The sequence below is a fragment of the Melopsittacus undulatus genome, chromosome 5 (genome assembly GCF_012275295.1).
Source record: "Melopsittacus undulatus isolate bMelUnd1 chromosome 5, bMelUnd1.mat.Z, whole genome shotgun sequence".
Taxonomy (NCBI): Eukaryota; Metazoa; Chordata; class Aves; order Psittaciformes; family Psittaculidae; genus Melopsittacus; species Melopsittacus undulatus.
The window spans coordinates 71,195,572-71,217,203 of NC_047531.1; the positions used below are offsets into that span (position 1 = coordinate 71,195,572).

The window sequence follows — 21,632 nt, forward strand, 5'->3', positions numbered from 1 at the left end:
GGTAAGCCAGCAACATGGACAAATGCAAAGTTCTTTATCTTGAATGGAATGACTCTTTGGAACAGTACAGGCTGGGACTGACTGAGAAATGTCTCTGCTGAAAAGAATGTTTGGATCTGGGTAGATAAGAAACTGAATGTGAATCAGTAATGTGCACTGGTGCCAAGGAAAGTTAAGAACATCCTGGGTTGTATTTACAGAAGCATAGCCAGTAGGTTGAGGAAAGTTATTTCTTTTTCTTCAGCCCTTATTAGCTCACTGCTGGAATACTGTGCTCCATATTTTGGGTCACCAGTGCATAGAAGACACTGATAAATTGGAACAAGTTTGGTGCATTGCCCTTTGGATAAAGCTCTGAGCAACCTGGTCTGATCTCAGAGAAGCAGGAGGTTAGATTTGAGACCTCCTGAGGTTCCTTCAACTGAGAATTTTTCTGATTCAGTGTAAGTTTTGCTTGAAAGAGCTTTCAAATGTTTGAGAAGAGCAATAGTCAGAAGAAAGAATTATGTAAATGTCTCTTCTTTCCTGAATGTATGGTTTGGGGGGAGGCGGTGGAATGAGGGAGAGTTGTGGGGTTTTTAAGGTCTTGAGAATTCATTCACAATGTTTTAAATTGGTAACTGTGGCATGGTTGAAGCATCTTGTATCAAATCTAGTCTTAAAGTTAATTTTTTATGTGTTAAAGCTCACTATGTTTTATTTTGATTAGAAGTATGATTTAAGAATTATTTGAAAACCGTTGAAAACTGCAGTTCATAAAAGGAACTCTAAATAACTTGTTTGTATATAGGTCTTCACAGTATAGCTGTTATATGTACATACTGCAATACTTCGACTGAATTAATGTGACGTTGCTAAAGAACAGGCCAACAATAGAGCAAACTTCTCTGTTTCACATCTTGCTAAGTTATGAGCCCCTGTAGGTGTGACCTCAAATATGTAAGCTGCCAAAAGTAATCACTGCTTGCTTCCCTAATCCATGTTTCATAAACCACTGCTGGCCAGTTAAATTGTCTGTTCTGTTTCTGCCTGAAACTTCACTGTTCTGGCCATGCTTAAGAATGAAACATGTTGTAAAATTAAACTTCTCTATTCTAATAAATGCTTTCTGTCACATAATATTTAGATGTCTAGTAGTAAGTCATTGTATAAAAAAATCATACGATACCTTAGCTGCAGTAATTTGCTTTCAGTCATCAAATATGCAGATGTCTGGCTAGTGGAACTTAAAGTTTATAAATACTGTATGTATAATACAGTGAAAATGACAGGAATTTCATAAACGGTATTGCAGGGATAGAGTCTGTAAACAGTGCCCTCTTTCATGTGTTTGCAAGGGACTTTTGTAACCCACAAGTAAACATCAGTGATGATGCTTATAGAAGTTTTGCCAAAGACAAGTTAGATTTTACCACACTATTACGAACAAAAGCTCAGTTAAAATTGGAGTGTACTATTTATTAGAATAATGGAAATCACAGAAGAGCTGCAAAAGGAAAAAAAATTACATGAAGCAAAATTTTAATGGGTACACAAAGTAGCAAACAAAGGAGTAGAATATTATTTATGATTTACCTGCAGTGGCCAGGAAAATACTGCCATTGCTGACTAGAACAGGCTTGTTTGTCCTCTGTCCATTTTGCTTCTAGGAGGTTTGTTCTGCTACTTTTCATATAAATTTCACTGTCTTAGTCAGACAAAATGATGCTCTTGGAATAAGCTGACAGCAAGTAGTAAATGCTGTACAAATGTGTCAGCTCTGTAAGCAAGCTTCCACAGTTACCTTAAAACTTTGTAAGTGGCAAAGTTTTGGCTGATTTAAACTCCACTGGAAGGCCTTTAAGGAGGAATTACTTGTCCATTTCCATATTTGTTAAGTCCGCCTGTGCATGGCTCCTTACACTTTCTAGATGGTGTCAGTGGAGGTTTGTTCCTCGTCACCTTTACTTTTCCCTCCCCAGATACTGTGTGGGAAGCTGAACAGGGTTTGGTCTATATTAATCAAGCCGACAGTGATGGACACTCTTGGTGGATTGATGTTAGGATTGAAGTTGTAGCAGTCATTAATAAATGCCTGCCTTGAATTTCCAAACAGATTAAAGTCTGATTCTTATGCTTTTATCTTTACTCAAAGTCCTTGCAAAATTCTAGCACAAGTTGAAAGGTATCTTTTTGGTAAGAGAACTGCAGGTAGCTTTCTGCTCTTAGCATTTGTTTGCAAAAGTAATGTCTTGGTCTTTAGGGCCACTATTCTAGCACATTTGTACATTGCTATGAAAGACACATCCCTTTGTCTTCTGACTTGTTAACACTTTCCCCCACTGCAAAAGCAGTGCATCTTTTGTGGCTGTGCTGAAATTTGAACCATTAAACATGAGAGAATGTGCTGGTCAAAAATGCAAGACCTAAAAATTTTACTATAGCAAGACTGAATGGATATTAACACTTCTATCAGCATAATCTCATTTCTTGTTTTGTCAAGATGCCACTTTATGCTTAAAACCTTGGTTGTAGCTTACCCAACAAGCAATTCCAGAAGAGTTATTGTGACCAGACCCCTTGACCTACTGTGCCAAAAGAGGTCTGAAAGGCAAGCAAACAATTAGCATTAACTGGAAAGGAAATAGTGTGCTATCAAAAATCTCAATACTGTTAGTATTTTTTACTTTGTCTTCTCTCTTTCCTCACACGTGAGGGTTGGTGGCTTTTTTTTTCTATTACAGAAGTAAATCAGTTGTGCATATTTTCCATTATAGCAGCTTCCTATCTGTGGTTTGAATAAACAGTCCTCAGAAACATGTCTCTCGTATCAAGAATTCAGTCCTGAGACACTGAGAAAGCTGCAGTTCATTGGTAGGATAGCTCTATCCCAAGCCTATTGAACAGTTCTTTTTTTCTCCAGAGCTGCTTGAAATCCCTGTTCACCTAAGGGAACCACCAAGCTAACTGCTACCTAGGACTTGTGTCCTATCTTAATATTTGTTTTCTGTGTTTTGGAGCTTCACTTTTGCAGGTGAATCCCAGGTACAGTTACCAAGCCCTTTCCTTGCTTATAGTTCTCTGAAATATCACTACAGCTTCCTTTGTGGTTTCTTGATGCGGAGGCTGATCTGACTGCCTTAAAAGAAAGCCACTGATCTATGGGGAGCAGCCTAAAAATCCTGCAAAAGCAGAGTACAGTTGTGAATTACCAGGGAATGTGTCAGCTGGGAAACAGGGTGCATGCCCACAGCGACAAGACTATTTTGCAACTGCTGCTTGGAAAAGCTGCTCAAAAGGAACCTTTGTGAAAAAAATAACACAGGATCCCCGGTGACCATACAGTTACTCCTCCCTGCCTGAATTTTCAATTTCCTTCAGCCTTACCTTCCATTTCTGCTTCCCACATTCATAGCCACTGGAAGGGTGAGACAGCAGCTTGGGATGGCCCTGCCTCTGTCGAAGGAGAGGATGCGCAAATATCCTTTTCTGTTCACTGTTACAGTGTTTTGTTTTTCTTTTTTTTTCTGTTTTTCAGTTTTCTTGAGAGTAAACAAGTACACTCAGGATATGTTTTCCATACAGAAGTTTATTTAGCTCAATACATAACGCATTCTGGATTTTTTCAGGCAATATTTTAATCCTCAAATAAACAACTGAAAGCAAACCAAATAAAGAAAAGGTGGAAATTAATTATATTTTTTTTTGCATTCTCACCATAGTATTTTTGTAGAAATTTTGTAGTGATGTACCAAATTTATATTTTCAAATACCTTAGCTAATTTAAAGCATTAAACTATTTAAAGCATGTAAACTATTTACATATTTCATTCTTACTGTGAAGTTAGAGACACCTAGAATTTATTAGATCCTTAAGTGAATGCATGTATTGGTTTAAATATTTTTTAAGAATTGTCATATTTGTGGAATTAACAGGAATAGGAGTAATATTGTGTAATAGGTAATCAAATGTACAGCTAATGCACAGTGAGTTGTGTAATTAGGCTGTGTGGATTTGGCTTCCAATTTAGCCATTCATATTTTGTCCAGTAGCACTGAAGTTGCACTAGGAGAGGAAAGTGTGGAATGTTTTTTAGTCTTGTAAGATCTGATTCTATATGTTCTTAAAAATCAGAAAAATTATTAGTTGAACTTCACTAGAGGAAATAGCTGTATAGGTTAAGAGCCTTTTCACAATAAAACCTTATAAAAGCTTCACCTTTCAAGAATAATGAACAGGAAAGCAAACTGTTATTCAGACTATAATCTTAGTACCTGATTTTTCCAGTTTCCTGAGAATTGATCTTATTTCTATTTTTTTCTCTTGGATTGCTGACTTAGAATTGACTTTGTGGTCCTCTGATAATAGTGCCAGATTAAGATCTCTGCATCTACCTTTATTATCAAAGGAAAAAATTTCATTATTCCAAAGGTACCTTCTACCTAATACAACGGACAAACACTGTCCTAATACAGCCTTATGAATCTGTAACAATTTCTTCATATTTACTTTTATTCATTCTTGTCATTTAGATGGTGTAGCACAAAAAATGAATGAGGTAGACTTTGCAGATCAGCGCTGCTTCAGTCTAGTTAATTTCCTTATACTGATATTAATATCTATACCAAGAAGCTCTCTAGCATTGTGGTTTGTTGGTTTGAGTCTAAGTTTGGGGTTTGTTGATGTAGTTCTAATCTAAATTGTAGAATTACTGTTATTTTTATATTAGCTGTCATAGTTTCGAGATAAAATTTGATTATTAAGGCTATTACAGCATGTGTAACAAAATTATCTCAAATCCTTTACAATTTTCAGCTTCATATGCCTCTAGCCACATGTAAAATTAATAGTGAAATGCATGCCCTGGTGTCTGTTTCAAACAGATTGAAACCTTTAAAAAAAATCAAAAGTCAGAGTAAAATAAGCAATCTAATATATGAGTGTATTTTAAAAGTTGCCAAAAAAAAAGGAAAAAAGAAAAAAAGAAAATAGGATTTATACTGAAAATGTTTTTCAATCAGAGTAATTATTGTTCACCGTAAGGATATGGAAACATATAAGAATACTTTAAAATACAAGGTAGCTTAGAAAGCAATAGAGGGAATATTTTTTTAAAAAATCATTCTTACATTCTGAAACATGTAAAGACATTTTTGTCTTTTTTTTTTTTTTTCCAGAACTGCCTCTTCTATAAATTCTGCACAGGGACAATGCTGGTATTTTAATCAGTTGATGAAACTTAGCATTAAACATCGATATGCACATGAGTATGGTGAACTATACATTACTGACAGAGATGGACCAGAAGCACTGCAAAATCATCTAAAGCAAACATCTACTGGCTGCCTACAGGAAAATAACCTCTTTATCATGGGTGCGACAGAAAATAAACAGGACTTGTTGGATCCTTCCAAAAGATGGATTGCTACTGGCCATACTCAGGCCACATTCATTAACTCCTCCATACCTGTGCACCGAAAGGAAAATAAAGAACATCAGAAAGTGAAGGAGACGAGCACTGAATCTTGTATTAATTACAGTGGGGAGAGCAAAGGCAACAATAACATGTCAGCTGAACTCATGTTGCAGCAGTCAGTGATAGTAGTAAGTAATGTGGGAAAAGATCTTCAGCATTTTGAGAATGATACAGAAAGGTAAGAGAGATATCAGACTGCTTTCAAATAGGTTAACTATGTAGGCAATAGGAGTGATGATTTCTTCTTTAAAACAGAGGCACAGAACTTGTAGTAAGAAAACAAGATTTTTACAATTATTAGAGAGTGAAGAGTTGTTTTAAGGAGATGTACATTAGAATTCCATATTAACAGCAATCCTTTGTAGTATTCTGTCAGTTGATGTATTAGAATATAGATATATATGTACTTAAGATAATTGTTAAATACTGTCTAACAAGAGAATTTGAAAACTTCCACTTGATCTCCTACTTTTTTTCTTCTTTTTTGCAATAAATTTATGACACCAATTCAATTACATATACAATATTAGAGATGAAAATGCTGGATGGTTTGTAGAAATGTTGGGTCAGGTTACAAAGTGTAAGGCTTTTTTTTTGCTATCCTGTTCATTAGACATTCAAGATTCATTTGTGTAGAGTTTACTATCAGTATAGTTTAGAAGGCAAGAGGGAAAAGTTGCTTAGATCTACCATCCTACTCCCTTGACCTTAGGCCAATCTCCTGCTGTTGTGATGACTGAAGAACTAATAGCCTGCCCTGCCCTTGGTACTCCTCCAACATGCTTCAACCTGCTTCTTAAAGGCAGGGGTGAGAGGCCAGTTCATCTTCTTCTGTGTTCCCAAATATTCTCCTGTATGAAACAGACTGGTTTATTATATCTTTGGAATGTCTTTGCTGCTGGTTAGTATGGTTCTGGATTTATGGTCAGGGAAAACAGAATCTGATATTTTTGCTCTAAATATACAAAAATTCAGTTATGGTTCTATAAGAACTCCATTTTGAAAATACATGTTTTGAGGACACTGCGGAGAACAAGAATGAAAGGTATGCTTCTTCGCACTCCTTAGACTTACAGTGAATGGGCAGTAGTGCTTAGTAGGTACTTAAGACAATAATGATTCGTCATAACATTCAGGAAGACAATAGAATTCATCATTGCCTCTCAGGAAGTTGAAAGTAAGTGCACAATAGTAAAAAGATTAAGAGTACAGTAGTCTATTGTGGAATATGTATGCTTCAGAAAAATCTTTTTTAAATAGTTAATTTAGAGTTTTTAGTTAATATTTTAAATGCATTCTGTTAGTGAGTTGTTGAACAGTTCTCTTCAGTCATAGAGTCAAAGAATGATTGGGGTTGGAAAGGACCTTAAGATCACCTAGTTAGGATCATCAACACCTCACTAAAAAAAACATGCTACCCAAGGCTTTCTACAACCTGGCCTTGAACACTGTGAGGCATGGAACATTTTCCACTTCTTTGGGCATCATGTTCCAGTGTCCCACTGTGCCCTCACAGTAAAGAACTGCCTCCTTATATCTAACCTGAACTTCCCCTGTTTAAATTTGAACCCAGTACCCCTCATCCTATTGCTACAGTCCCTGATGAAGAGCCTCTCTCTGCATCCTTGTAGACTCCTTTCACATCTTGGAAGGAAGTTATGAGGTCTTCATGCAGCCTTCAGTGCAGGATGCAAACCACTGGGCAGTTGTTTTTTAACTGAGCTACTGCTTTTTATAGATGCAAAGCTTATAAATAAATCATGTTTGGGGTTGGGAAAATTAATGAACATATTTTAAAATTCTGGCTTAACCCCTGAAGTGTGCTTTTGTTTTCTAAAAAGTACACCTCTTTTTGTGTGTACTATAGATGTGCTACACGGGGAAAGTAATATTTAAAGACTGGAGGAAATATAAATTTTTTTCTTAAACCCACTGTCCAAATGAAATGAGAATTTTATGGAGAAAAGGATCCCAAGTCATAATGCAGAGCTGCCATTAAAATTTTCCTCTATCAGTACAAATTAATTGAACATATAAAGATCAATCGTTCAAATATAAATATACTAAGATATTTGTATGTAGTAAATAGAACAAATATAAATAGCATGTAATCAGTGCTTGTTAATCACTGAGCAAATTAAGAAATGTACACATATAAGCAGTGGTTAGTAGTGTTAAAGTGAAGGGTATAAGTAGGCAAAAAATTAGATTGAACTTTCCATTTTTCCTGTTTACTCCTTTGGAGATATTTGTCTCATGCAGTTTTCAGCATTTAGCTCTCTTTAATGATCCTTTTTTCTTCCTTTTGGACAGTGGACATAAGTGGACCCCTCCAATAGTTTATTCATTGTTAAACCCCTTAATTTTAGGAGATTCTTCCTGTAGGGTCAATATACAGGGAACAGAGCCTAGTGGGAATTAGTCCGCTTGGATAATTGATTTCCCAAGTTATGTGATGTGAATATCCTCCAGTGTTTCTGGGCATACATGTCACATCTGCATTGTAATTTCTCAACAGTCTTAATTGCAGTGCCTTCCATTTGTCTCAATGCATAGTACTGTGTTTCATGGTTATAATTGGACAGCTATAATAATCCAGTGTACTGGCGAGGCTATGTCATTCATAAAAGCATTTATATCTCTGTAAGGCTACATATGGCAGCATCAGTGATCCAGTCTTTTTGGCGGCAGTACCATGCCAGGAGGAAAACCAACTGCACAAAACCAGAGAATCATCAGTTTATAGAGTCTTTGAGACAGAAGCATGAAGCTGCCACACTAATCCAGGTTGGGTTATGGTATTCTCTTTACTTTGCAAATTTCATAAGCAAAAAACCTTACTAGTTTTGTGTACTTGTCATCTTCTATTTTTGTTTAAGATTTTATTAGTGAAAGATTAATAGTTTCATAATTAAACATTTATTTTATCATCAGCTTAATGTTTCTAAAAGAGGGCCTTCTCTACAAAAAGTTTAGTAGAAGCATAAAAATGTTTTCCCTTTCTCACTATTTCCCTGAATTATTTTTGCTTGATTTCTCATATTATGCTTAAGACATACCGTGCCCATGTTCTTACTGGGGTATGTATGCTATTAAACTGACAGATGCTTCACTACTGGTACATCATTTATGATAGCCATACAACTAACCATTCTTCCCATCTCTTCTATTCCCCATCTTCAGAGCCTAGGATTGCCCTATCCATAGTGACACTGGGAACAGACCATGGCGTAGGCTGTCCTGTGGTAGATACTGAGCTAATAGTTAAACAGAATAGATTCCTATGTGCAAGAATTGAAGTCCATGCCTTGACTCTGTTTAGTTTGCTAACCAGTTTACTTACCTGCAGAGTTGTCAGGGTTCATGGGGTTTTTTGTATTTTTAAACAGACCCTGTATTGAATCCAGATTTCAAGTTATCTTGAAAGCATTCTATATTGTAGGTCTTCTATAAAAATGTCAACAGTGCCAAAGTGATTTAGGTTTCTAAGTTCCATTTTCAAACTGGAAATCCAAGTAATTCATTAGTATCTACGTAACAAATTGGCAGTAGCAAAATGTTTATTAAATGTGCACACTAAGAAACAGGACAAGTAGAGAATCATATTACAGCAGTCCAGTTATCTGGGAAATTGAGCTAAAATTTTTTTCTGGAATATAATTCTTAGCTAGTATGTTAATTGATCTCCATAAACTTTATAGACTTTTAAACTTAGTTATATATTTGACTTCTATTACATATTGAAGAGTTTCACAAATTCATATAGTGATTAAAATGTCCTTCCTTTCATTTGTTTCAGACCTCAGAATTTCATAAGCTAGTATGAAAATAGTCTTTCACTATTTATCTTCTGTGTATTTTTTTTAAATCTCTTTATATCCATTCTTACATTCATTCATTTGTAAATAAAAGTTTAGTCCATTTATTCTCCTTTTACATTACTCTGTACTTTTTATCTTTTTGTCTCTCTATGAACCTTTACCTCATTCTATTACAACCTTTTTTAAAGTGACTAGAACTGAATTCCATGGGAAGATATATCATGAACAAATATATATATATATATATATATATAGTTCTGTATATGTTTGTTCTATATATTTGTTCTGTAAGGCAGTTTTCATCTTCTTTATTAAAAACAAATATATAATTTTACTTTTTGATCATGAATGAGCACTGACCTATTGCTTTCATAGACCTTTGTTAACAGCTGCCTTACAGTTTATCCTTCTGCATATACTATTAGGATTCCTTCCTTTTCTCCTTTGCATTTGTATAAACCAATCGTATTTGTTGTATTAAATATATTTTTCATGTGATCACTCAATACATAAGGATATTTTATCAGGATGGTTATGAAGATCTGTAGGAAAATAGGAACAATGAAATTGTAAGAAAGCAATTCTAATACCTTTAATCTTTTTTTTATAATAATGTCTAGAACCAGTAGCATTTTTCAATATCCTATGCAGTTGGACAATAGTTTCCTAAAAATTAATAAGCTAAACATACCTATACTTAGAATAGACAGAATATAAGATTTAACCTTCCTATTTTAGTGCCTTCATTGCAAAGCCATTAAATATGGACTACACTACATCTTTCAGCAAAGTGAAATTTTTTTGCATGGTGCTTTAAATGCTTAGGGCATCTTGAACTTCAGTGGTGTTAAACACTGATTTGGGGGAAAATTGCAGTCCTGAATTTAATTATCTTAATATCATCTATGTAATTTTGATTTCTGAAGTGTTTTCCTGGATCTGATTCTAAAGCTTGGCATGTGTTCCTAACACCCTTCCTCTTTTTCTAGCAGTTAATTCCTAATGTGCTCATTTTTCTTAGATATGATTATGCCTACTGGTAATGTTTTTTTAAGTAGAGATCTTAGACAGTTAAGAAAGAGTAACTGACCTAGGTCAATTGCATGAAATGTCTTTAAGAATTGCTACTTGTAAACTGTAAGACATTTAGTACAAGTGTATTTTTATTCTCAGAAATTTGAAAGTTGACACTCAGCTTTTTCTTATGTAGCCTTTTCTTTCAGTTTATAATAGTCCCTGAAGGAATTGTCAAATAATTAATTAGTTGACCCAGGTTTGTAGTTGAGGGAGTTGCAGGATTCCTTTCTGCTTACTTGTGGAGAGCCTCTTGAGTACTCTAAGCTTTAGACATATGCTGGCATTTAATTTGTCTTGTAGTTTTAAATGTCACATAAAGTTCAAAAAACAGATCATTGAGCTATTAAACCAAGGCCCAAGATGTTTTATCTTCCTAATGGGATAACATAGAGAATCTGGATTTGGGGTTGATCTATGGCTTTGTATAACATGCTTTAAATTTTTTGTTTAGGCATTTTGGAAGGGTTTTCTTTTGCGAAAGAAACTGGCCAGTGCTCTTGCAGCTGTTAAAAGCAATGAAGTAGAGGATGACTATGAAGAAATAAATGTGGATGATTTCACGTTTTCTGAAGTAAGCACAATCATTAGCATAAAAAAAATATGTATAAAATAAACATTTTTATTATTAAGCAATTGTGTAGGTGTTGGAAATAATCAACTATGAATGGACTACCAGAGCTAGAATTAACGATGTCCAGAAATAAAGAAGTATTTGTTATATTACATATAAATTTTAAATGTATTTGTCATGGATTAATTGCTTCCTGCTCTTCGAGATGCTCTGGTAGTTGCCTTGCTGTTAGTGTCACACCCACCATTGAATCCCATAGATTTCTACACTTAAAGGAAAATTGTGTGAGAATAAGGAAACAGCTACTTTTGTTCCAAAGTGTTTAGCTTTTTAGTGTTTTAATAACAGATTATAATGTCAACAATATTTGCGTATGTATTTTGTTCATTTTCAGGATAGACTGAGAACAATAATATATCTGAAAATATAGCTGAGTTTCAGTGTTGTAATATTCCAATAAAAAGAGCACACCCACAAAACTGGAGGTGAAGCAGGCTTACTAACTCTTCTTTTGGCTTATAGGTATAGTGCTAAAAAGACTACAAGTCTGAATACAAAAGTAAATTATGAAGCAAATTACAGTTAAATTGGGGGGAAAAAAACCTCACACATAGAAGGTATGTGATGCATAAAATCCAGAAATCATTTCTAGTAATTTTCACAAATTATAGTTAATAATGTTCTTTTAGTTTCAAAAGATTTTAACTGGTTCAGAAGTTTTCATTCTAAGAAATAAAAGCAGGCTCCAAAGGAACTTGAGGAGTAGCATCACATTCAAAACTTAATTTAGCAATAATTAAGTGGGAAAAAAATGTCTACAGGATCAATATTTTCATTCAGTAAGCAAGGAAAAGAATCTTTAAAACAATTTTATCTTATATAGCTTCAAAAGGCACAGTATACAGGGGAAGTTTGAAACTCAGTAAGCATGGTAATGCAGCTGTTGGTGACTTACCTATGTATTTGCAGCTTGCTTTCATTTTTTGCATTTGTTGGTTGCCCTTTTTTACTTTTTTAATGGTTTCAGGTAAAGCAAAGAAAACTGATAGCAATTTGGCCATTTGAGACCTAAGAGGATATATGACTGAGGGGTTTTTTTTTTCATGAACCCTTGTCTCTGAATGTGCTTATTCAGCTGCTGCATCTTTGCAAGAGGAATTTATCAATATTACACTGCAGTTTTGCAAATGAGATCGATGTGATAGCCCTGCTACTGGCAGGATTAAATCCTGTTTATGATCACATGTTTGTATGGGTCATAGAGAGTTATGAAACCAAATATGTTGTTAGTTGAAACAGTACAGTTTACAGTTGATCGCTCTTCAGTCATCTGAATATCAGCCTTTTTTGCCACTTGTTGTGGTTTGTATGAAATTATTACCAATGACTTGATGACTTGGAGTAATTTTGTTTTTTTCTTCTACCTTTCAGCAGCTATTTTAACACACTTTTCAGAATTACTGTCTTATTATAAGACCATGCAAAATGTTTGAGGCAGGAGTCCCAGGAATCATTTGGTAGACAGGAAATGTGTTTGTGTAAACATAGAGATCTGGCTTAAATTTTAGGATTTTTTTTTATTTTAATTTGGAATATATATACAAAAAAGAGCAGTCTCATTAGTTGTTCTCTGATCCCTGGCTTCTTTCTAAAATAATAAAAAGCAGAAAGTTGAAGGATTTATTTCTTCACACAGGAAGGAAGTATCTGTTCGTATATTAAAGAAGGAAAATATCCTGGTTTGAATTATTCAGTCAGTAGGCCAGAGTCTTATATGCTGTAATTCAATTTAGTTGTTCTTGTTTCCCTCTGTTTGGCCCAAATAATCCTGTGATGTGTCTTGATATTTTTTTATTTTAATTACTAAACTGAAAACTACATGGGCAGTTTTATTTCATCTGTCTGTCAGGAAGGCAGTCTCATGGGCAGGTGCTCCTGAGGCCAGGGAGGAAAGGAAGAAGTGAGGAAGGCAGGGAAAAGGGCCAGTTCATTTGAGAGAGGCTTGCACTGTATCACCCTCTGGTGTCGCCACATAGCTCTCTCTGGTTTGCTTTTTTGTTGGGGCTTGAATTGTTTTTTTTTTTTTCCCAAATTGATACTGTGTTTATAAGGAAAGAAATAAAAGATATGTCTAAGGAGCAATTCTCAGAGAAAGTGTTCAGGTTCAGATGATGACAGGAGACCCACGAGTTGACATTTTAATTTGCACAGCTGGCTCAAATACTGAACTGGGGACTAATGTCAAAAAAGTTACTCGAGCACTTAGCTTCTTGTGATGAAAAATGTAAGAACATCTGTTTTCTACAGAGCAGTGTATGTGATAAATTTACAATGTATATGCCCATGAAAGATATACTTTGTTCAGTGAGTGAGCATTTCAGTGTTCCAGATTGATGTCTGTAACTAGACTTACACCCTGCAATATTTGTCTTACCATTTTTTTATTATTATTCTTTTCCCCCAAGCGTATATCTTTTCTGTACTAAAGAGTTTGATTGTGGGAAGTATCTGGCTTAACTAAAATGGACCTACGCTCTGCTCTGCTTAGCCCAGACTAGCCATCCTCCATACTAGGTTGCTTGGTGTTAGATTACCTGGTTCTGTGCATCTTTAGCTGTTTCATTCTCTGCAGCTGGGCCATACAAAATCACATGGACTTTCTCCTTCTGCAGAAATACGCAGCAGAAGCTTAGAAGAGTCTATACTGCTTATTCCCTCCTTTTTCACCTCAGTGTTGCTTTCTGTCCCCAGTGTTTCATAGCTGAAGCAAAGCCAAATAATGGCACATAATATCAGTGCCTATCTGTTGTGTTTCAAACATGTAGGGAGGAGTATATATTGTGGGGTCTAAGAGATCCCATATGCTAAGGTGTGAAAGGAGAGAAAAATATCCAGACACCATTTTGCACTGCAGAATTCAGTTTGGATAGGGTAAATGAAATGAGAGAAAATAACAGAAAAAAAACATTCTTTATTGCAAACCAGTAGAAGTAAACTAAATTTTCTCCAAAGGTCTTTGTAATAATCCACTATTTTCTAGTGTAGTCATTGTTTGGGTTTTTTACCAGTGTTGCATATATTTCAGTCATAATTATTTTATTTGTATTTTTTAGTGTTCTCACAAGATCACTAGTGTGCAAGCACCCATTTAAACCATTTGCAAATACTTCAATGTCATTAGACACCAGTCTTCATTAAATTACTATTTAATATATTAATTATAAACTCAGTGTACCCAGGGCTCTGTGGAAGGTGAGGCTGTGAAACACCATAGGGAAAACTCTAGTCCTTGCCAAAGTTCCTCTTTTTACTTTTTGCTCAATGAACAGTGGTATATTTTAGCAGAAGTTTGGCACCACATCACGTGAAAAATGAATTGCATGTGATTGACCTGGAGGAAAGGCCTTTATCTTGTTCACATTAGCAGGATTAATAATCTTTTTCCCTGAACAATTACTGGTATCTTGTTGTATTCATATCAGCTCTCATACCTTGCCAAAGACATTCAGAAGCAATTGATGGCAGTAGTGTTTTATGTCTGTTGTATTGTGCAGTGTCAAACAGGCTATCCCAGATGAGATGAAAGATCTGGCCAACACATGTCTCAGAAAGTATGAGTCTGGTATTTAGTGATATTTTCATGTCTTTCATGTGGACTTTGGAGAATTTCACCTTATATGCTCCATAAGGCTGATCTTAAGGCAGCCTTTCATCAGCAGTCCATCCATGCACCAAATGATCTACAAGGCAGAACTCATTTCACCTCTGGTGAACAAAATCTGACAATGTATTTGCTTGACATAGTTTTTACTTTCTGTATTCTGTAATCATTAGCATTGTTATTTTCTCAATGTGAATATGGTAAAAGCCAAACGCAAAATGGCTGAACTTACCAATGTGACAGAAAGCTGAATCAGTTGAATATGATCAGTTTTAAGACAATACTTTACTCAGAACAATGACTACTGAATAATTTTTTTCCTACACCGAGTCAGCATATGGACATATGTCTTATTCTCATCAAGGTAAATACCGGTAATGGTAGTTACATAGCACAGAATGTAAATACTGTTTTTCTCAAGATGTCATTTTTTTTAATTTGGTTTTAAATCAGGACTATCTAGTCGTACTTTTCAAAAGAGAAAGTAACTTTGTAAGTTGCACCCAAGCTAAAAAGAAAACTGTCACTGTTTTCTTCATCAAACAGAGAACAGCTTTGTTGCCCTGAGACAAAGTGTTGTCCTGCTTCTGCGATTTATTATGTAGAATTTTAAAATCCCAGTTTTTTTGAAATTATAGGCTGGGAGTTTCCTTCACATTTTACATATCCACAATCAGACACATAGCCATTCCTATTTTTTTTTTTGTTTGCCTTCTATGGCAGCTAGGTAGCAGTTCTCTGTGTTGTTTTCTGGGGGTTCTTTTGTTTTCTTTTTTGGAGGGAATGCAGGCGGAAGAGGGGAGGAGAGAGAAGAAAAACTATGTTATATGTGCTAACTCTTGAAAAGTAAACATCAATTAGAACAACAATTTCTTTACACCTGATTTTAGTGTTCTTATCACATGTCAAAACTAGACACATGCAATGTGTTTTATTTTAATATAATCTTTCATAATGTGGTTTGTCTCAGTCTTTGAGGTTGTGACTGTGGGCTTGTGACAGTGTCAGGATCCAACTGGAGACTCAGCTTTTCATACCAATCTTTGAGACAATGGACAGCAGGGCCTGATTTCAGATCAGTCTTTCACAGACAATTTTCTGTCTGTTTTCTGGCTAGTGCCAAGAAATAAGTGTAGCCTATGGATTAGAATGTCTCCATAATATTTCTTGTATCTTGACGCACTTGCATATGTCTAGCTCTTGTAATTGCTTATAAATGTCAGATCAATATCCAGCCTTTCTGTATGGTATACTGTAGAGAATATGATCCTTTTTCATCAGAGCTATGACAAAGTCACAGTGTTGTAGAAAAGCAAAGAAGTGTATGATGAAATTTCATTAGATCCATCCTCTTTAAAAAGGAGGGGAAAAACTCTCTCCTAAGTAACATATTGGAAGAGCAATCTTCTCAGTAAGTGTTTATGAACAATGTCTTAGTACAATCATGTTTCTTCAGCTGCTATGTTAAGGAATTGCATGCCATTCTCAGTCTGTGGCATCATCAGATACATAAAGCCCCTTTTTTACCTCTTTCAGCAATGAGGCATATTTAAGAAGTTGAAATCTTGTTTTCTAGTTATCTGATAAATATCCTGGGCTTGGAAGTAGATTGTTTCAGTCAGTATCTGATAAAATAAACACAAACACAGCTATTAGGAGTTGTGGCTGTTGCTAACACTCCGGCTTTACAGCTCATGCAGAATGTGCTCTGACTGCTTTCTGACCTTCCATCATGAGATATAAGTTCTAAGCCCACTAATGATGCAGAACACTAAAGATATTTAGCCAAATGGCATAGTATTTTTTCTAAATTATATTTGGCATGTATGACATATCAAAGTATGGTGATGTAATTAATGTACTTCCTAGTCTTATTCCTCTAAAGACAAAGTAAAGCATTGGAATTGAATAAACAGGCCAAGCAATGGAAAAAATATACAAAAGTAGAAAAGTCTTAGTTCTGTGGAGTTTTAGACTCATTATGTAGCCTCAAAGGAAAAGCCGTTCTAAGCCAAATGCCTCATTGTAAATGGAAGAAATAAGAGAACCATCAGTTCTTCTCAGTGAGTACATCTGCATCTGGAATCTCTTAAAAGCTGAGCCTAAGGATCACAAATCACTGAATATATCTTCCCTAAGTTCTTTATTTTTTGCATAATGTTAAGACTGACATTTTAGTGTTGGTATAGATTGTGTTATAGATCTAGTTAAATGTTTGATTTTTACCATGTCCACATACCTTGATTTCCACTGAAAAAAAAAAGATATTTTTAGTAATGTCTATTTAAAAATTTCAGGAGCTATCCTAACTGACTTGTCTGTGCTCTGTGAGAAGAGGCCATTGATACAACCAATACTGTAATTGAGTAAAATAGCAGTACTTTTGGAGGAACCAAAGAGGAAAGTGAGATCTCAGCTTCCTTTCTCCTCCACAATTAAATCCATACATGTCTCATTGCATGGAGCTTGAAGTCATTTTAGTTTAGAATGTAGCAGTTGTTATCCAACCACAGCACAGCTTAACTCACCTGAACATATACAAGTTCCATGGAACAGATGGGATGCATTCAAGAGGATTGATCAAGCTGACTGATGTAATTTTGAGGTCAGTCTCTATCATCTTTGAGAGATCATGACAACTAGAGGAGGTTACTAGTGACTGAAAAAGGCAGACATTGCACCCATCTTCAAGAAAGACAAGAAGATTCAAAGAACTACAGGCCAATCAACCTTACCTCACTTCCTGGGAAGGTTGCAGAGCAAATCCTCTCAGAAGCCATTGCTAAACCCGTGAAAGAAGGTGATTGAGAGCAGCCAACATGGGTTTTCCAAGGGCTGATTATTGCTTTCTGTCACAAGGGAACTGGCACTATAAATAAGGTGAGGGCAGTGCATATTGAATGCCTTTATTTTAGCAAGGCCATTGACAGTCTCATGCAGTCGTATTATCAAAATTTGTTGAGGTATGGGCTGGACAAGAGGGTGGTAAATTAACTGGACTGCCAGTCTCAAATAGTTGTGTAAAATCCAGCTTGAGGACAGTAATTAATGGATGGTAGGGGGACCAAAGTAATTAATATTTTAATAAATAACCTGTATGATGGAACAGAATGCAATCTCAGCAAGTGTGTAGATAATACTAAACTGGGAGCAGCAGTCAGTATGCTGTAGACCCAGGGTGTTCTTCAGTGCAGCCTGCACAGACTAGATAAGCACGTTGACCTCATGACGTTCAGCAAAAGCAACTGCAAAGTCCAACATAAGGGCTAGAGTCACACCATGCAACACTGTTAGCTAGGGCTGCCTGTCTAGGAACCAGTACCTCAGAAAAGGATCTAGGGCCCTAATGGACTTTCTTTGCCATGCAATTCTTGAGTTTCTAATAGTGGCAATAGTGAAGGGAAAAAAAAAAATTACAACAACCCATACCCTGTAATGCAATCTGAATTTAGCTAAAATTTATGTCTATTTTGCCCTTGAATGGAGTGGGCTAAGGAATCCTAGATGCTAAATACTGTTAAAATCATCATCTGGTTAATAATAGGAAAACATCCCAAAGAACCAGCTGCTAAAGATCTTGAATTTCCCAGGAAGTGGCAGTGTAGGCTCCAAAAGAGTAAGTTGTTAAGACTACAGTTATGTATCAACAATTTTCAACTTGCAGATTCCTTTGTGCATAATTTATTTCAAATACAAAAATTATTGCTAGGAACATATAAGGAGGACTGTATAAGTGAAGCTGAGAGATACTTACCTTCTTTACAGCTGTGTGGGTTTAGTGTAATTAAAGATTTTTTTATCATCAGTTTCAAAAAACGTATGCTTACAACTGAGTCCTTTGCTCTTTATCTTCCAAATACTTTTTTTGATATTGAAATAAGGATTTTTCAACAAAAAGAAAACATTGTCTAGAAATTGAGTCAAATGTCTCATGTGACAAGAACTTTGAAACGTATTAAAGGTTAGATGACTATAAACTTGAGACTAGTCTATTTTTAATGCCCTGTGCTTCTGCCTGACTTCCCTTTGACGATAAATGCAAGCTGAAGTACAACTTTCTTTTCTATTGTCTTTTTAGTATTGATTTCCCAAACTTGATAGAACATTTCAGGTTATATTCCTTTGAAATTCTGTATTCTTTGAATGTACAGTATTTAAGGGGTGAGGATGAGCGGTCCCTTGGCTGTTCAGTTTGCTGCGTTTTCTGATTCATTGCCCCCTGAAAATTTTGTTTCTTTTCACAGAGGTACAAGAACTTAGGGAAAAGGCCTTTAGGGACATACCAGCCAAAGTCTGTATAATGTGGCAGAGTCAGAGAAGGAAAGACCTGAATATTCTTGTCATTTTAATGTGAAAAGACTGCATCTGGGGTCTGAGAGCCTTTTTGAGGGGTGGTCTAAATTCAGTCCTAGGAGCCTGAGGTTTATTGACGTGGGTGGGGGTATACATCTCAAAAGTTTTTTTGAAGCATACATTTCTTGTGCTTACTTGAGCCATGTCTAACCTCTGAGGCTGAGGTTACCATTTACCCATCTGTATAGTTTATTCTTGTATTCAAAAAAACAAAGATGTAGGACCCAGAGCTTGGTTTGAACACTTGTCAGGCTTAAGACAAAAATGCATTTCTAGAAAAGCTTGGGTCATGTAGGTCAAGAACGACTGACACGAAGTACAGTAAGATTCAAACTTTTGGAAAGTTAATTATGTATGTGCACAATCAACCTTTTTTGTGAATGAAAACTTTTAGTGTCCCTGAAATTTTCATCATTTACTTACTTTTATATATTCAGAAATAAATTATTTCCATAATTTTAATAATACATATCTAGGGAAATCACAGTTACATATATATATGTGTAGTAGGATTACATACCGTAATAATATATTAGGATTTGAGAGAACAGTTAGATTTCTGCATATAAAATATTTTGGAGACATTACATTTGGATGAGACATTCCCCAGTAAAATTTTCTTGCATGTTTTTCTTGAGAGAATGTTACAATTTTTCCAGTAATTGTCAATACATGCTTCTTATAAATGGATATCTACACAACTACATCTGTTCTCTAATTTTCCTACAAGAATGTACTCTAGTAATTAACCAGCTTTTTTAAGTTTATAAAATCTCTTGTGGTCAATTAATCATTTCAATGTTTTTCTGGAAATCGGATGATACTTGCTACTTTTTTTGGCTTGAAACGTTGCTTAGTTTTAGCAGTCATAAGAATGCAGCCATGCCAAGCTTTCTTTCCTAATTCTCTTGTCTTCTATAAAGACAGGGCTGAAAAAGAAGCATCGCCAAAGGTTAAAATAACCTTTATTAGGGTGCTAACCTATTTATCTTTACCACATAAACTATGTGAAAAACGTGAAAGACAAATGCAGAGAAAGACTATTTGTTCTGCTTGCAGTTCAGAGATCCATTTTCTATAAAACATATATTCACTAAGCCAATTAAAAAGAAGTCTGAAGGTTTTTTTTATAAATTTGTTCAAGTCAGCACATTTACATGTAGTTTTAAAATGGCAGAACTTAGACTGAAGTTTTGTGGTGCTGGAAATGGAATAATAATGCAACTAATAGATGATTCAGTTGAGAATGTTTGTATTTGATGCTATCTTAGCTTTGGAAGTCTTTTAGAAAGTCTGGGTCTGAACTGATATTCAACTTCCTAACACTGAGCTAAGCTTTACACATAAACTTCAGTAACTCAGCAAAACTACCACATAGAGCAATCTGCTTCCTAAAAAGACTGGGGGAAATAAAAAGCTAAATACAGATCTTTAATTTCAAAGGAAGTTTTCAATCACAGCCTGTCACCAGTATATAAATGAACATAGAAAAACGATCTGGTCCTTTTGTATCACCTACAGGAGCTAAAATTTGTGATTTCTTAAGAAGTTTCTCAAAACTTACTTATTCTTTTATAGAGGATATTTCTAGCAAATAATACTTGGGCCTTGTCAGAAATTAAGTTGTTTTTTTTTAAAGAAATTAAAGATGTTGTCCTGGATTGACATGATATTTGAATTAAATACAGAGTGAAATATGTTTGCCAGGAATGAAGAGAGAAAGTTACAGTTTTCTGCCAGATGAAAGACAATATAGTATGGCTGGTACAGCCGGTTGTAGTAGGACCTTTTCTGTTGTGAGCATCCTTCAGCATAGGATCTTTCTGCCTGACCACTCCCCCTTGCAGTCTGATAAATTATTAAACTACAAAATATCTAACACTAGGAAAAGCAGTTCTATATGTGACATGTATTGCCCAAAAAGAAATTTTGCCAGCTTATTTGAAATAGTCATAGAATGCCAATGAATGTTCTGCCTTTGATTAAAATACGATCTTTCACTTATATTTTTGGTTTAAGTTTTTGATTTATTTTCTTGGACTAAGCTAGATTTTAACTGCACTGTTGAAATATGCTCACTAAAAAATAGGAAAGTAGAAATTAAGGATATCGCCACACTAAAGAACTTTAAACTTGTATTCTATAAAGAAAATAGTGGAAAAGTCCTTCAGATTTGTTCATTTTGTCTTATTACATATTCTTATTAAAAAATAATATAGTGCCATATAATCATAGGTTAGTTTGGGTTGGAATGGATTTTCAAAGGTCATCTAGTCCAACCCCCACTGCAATGAGCAAGAACCTCTTGAACTAGATCAGGTTGCCTGGAACCACATCCAGACTGGCCTTGAATGTCTCCAGGGATGACACATCTACCACTTCTCTGGGCAAAAAAAATATGAATGTAAACACTTTGTAAAATCTGGTGGAATAAATGCCTTTCTAACTGAAAATGACACTAATGGCCTGCCTCACTGAGGGGAGAAGTTCAGAAACAGGTTAGACAAAACCAGGCAGGTGAACTGAAGGCTGAATCATTTTTTTTAAAGAAAAGAGTTCCACACACAATTTTTGTGAAATCGCAATATGCATTTTTTTAATTTATTTTTTTTAATAAAATGCCCTTTTTTCCCCTCCCATTTCTTCTGCTCTATTGTAGTGCTCAGGAGCAGTCATGAATCATAGAATTATAG

The 21,632-nt window shown here is 35.2% G+C and overlaps 1 protein-coding gene across 1 annotated transcript in view; it reads left to right on the forward strand.

Moving 5' to 3' along the window:
- LRRIQ1 (leucine rich repeats and IQ motif containing 1) overlaps nucleotides 1-21,632 on the forward strand; it is a 110,325-nt gene that overhangs the window by 30,347 nt on the left and 58,346 nt on the right. The window contains exons 15-17 of the mRNA XM_034063056.1: nucleotides 5,158-5,634; nucleotides 8,105-8,243; nucleotides 10,806-10,925. Coding sequence (XP_033918947.1) covers nucleotides 5,158-5,634; nucleotides 8,105-8,243; nucleotides 10,806-10,925 — 736 coding nt within the window. The remainder of the gene's footprint in view (nucleotides 1-5,157; nucleotides 5,635-8,104; nucleotides 8,244-10,805; nucleotides 10,926-21,632) is intronic.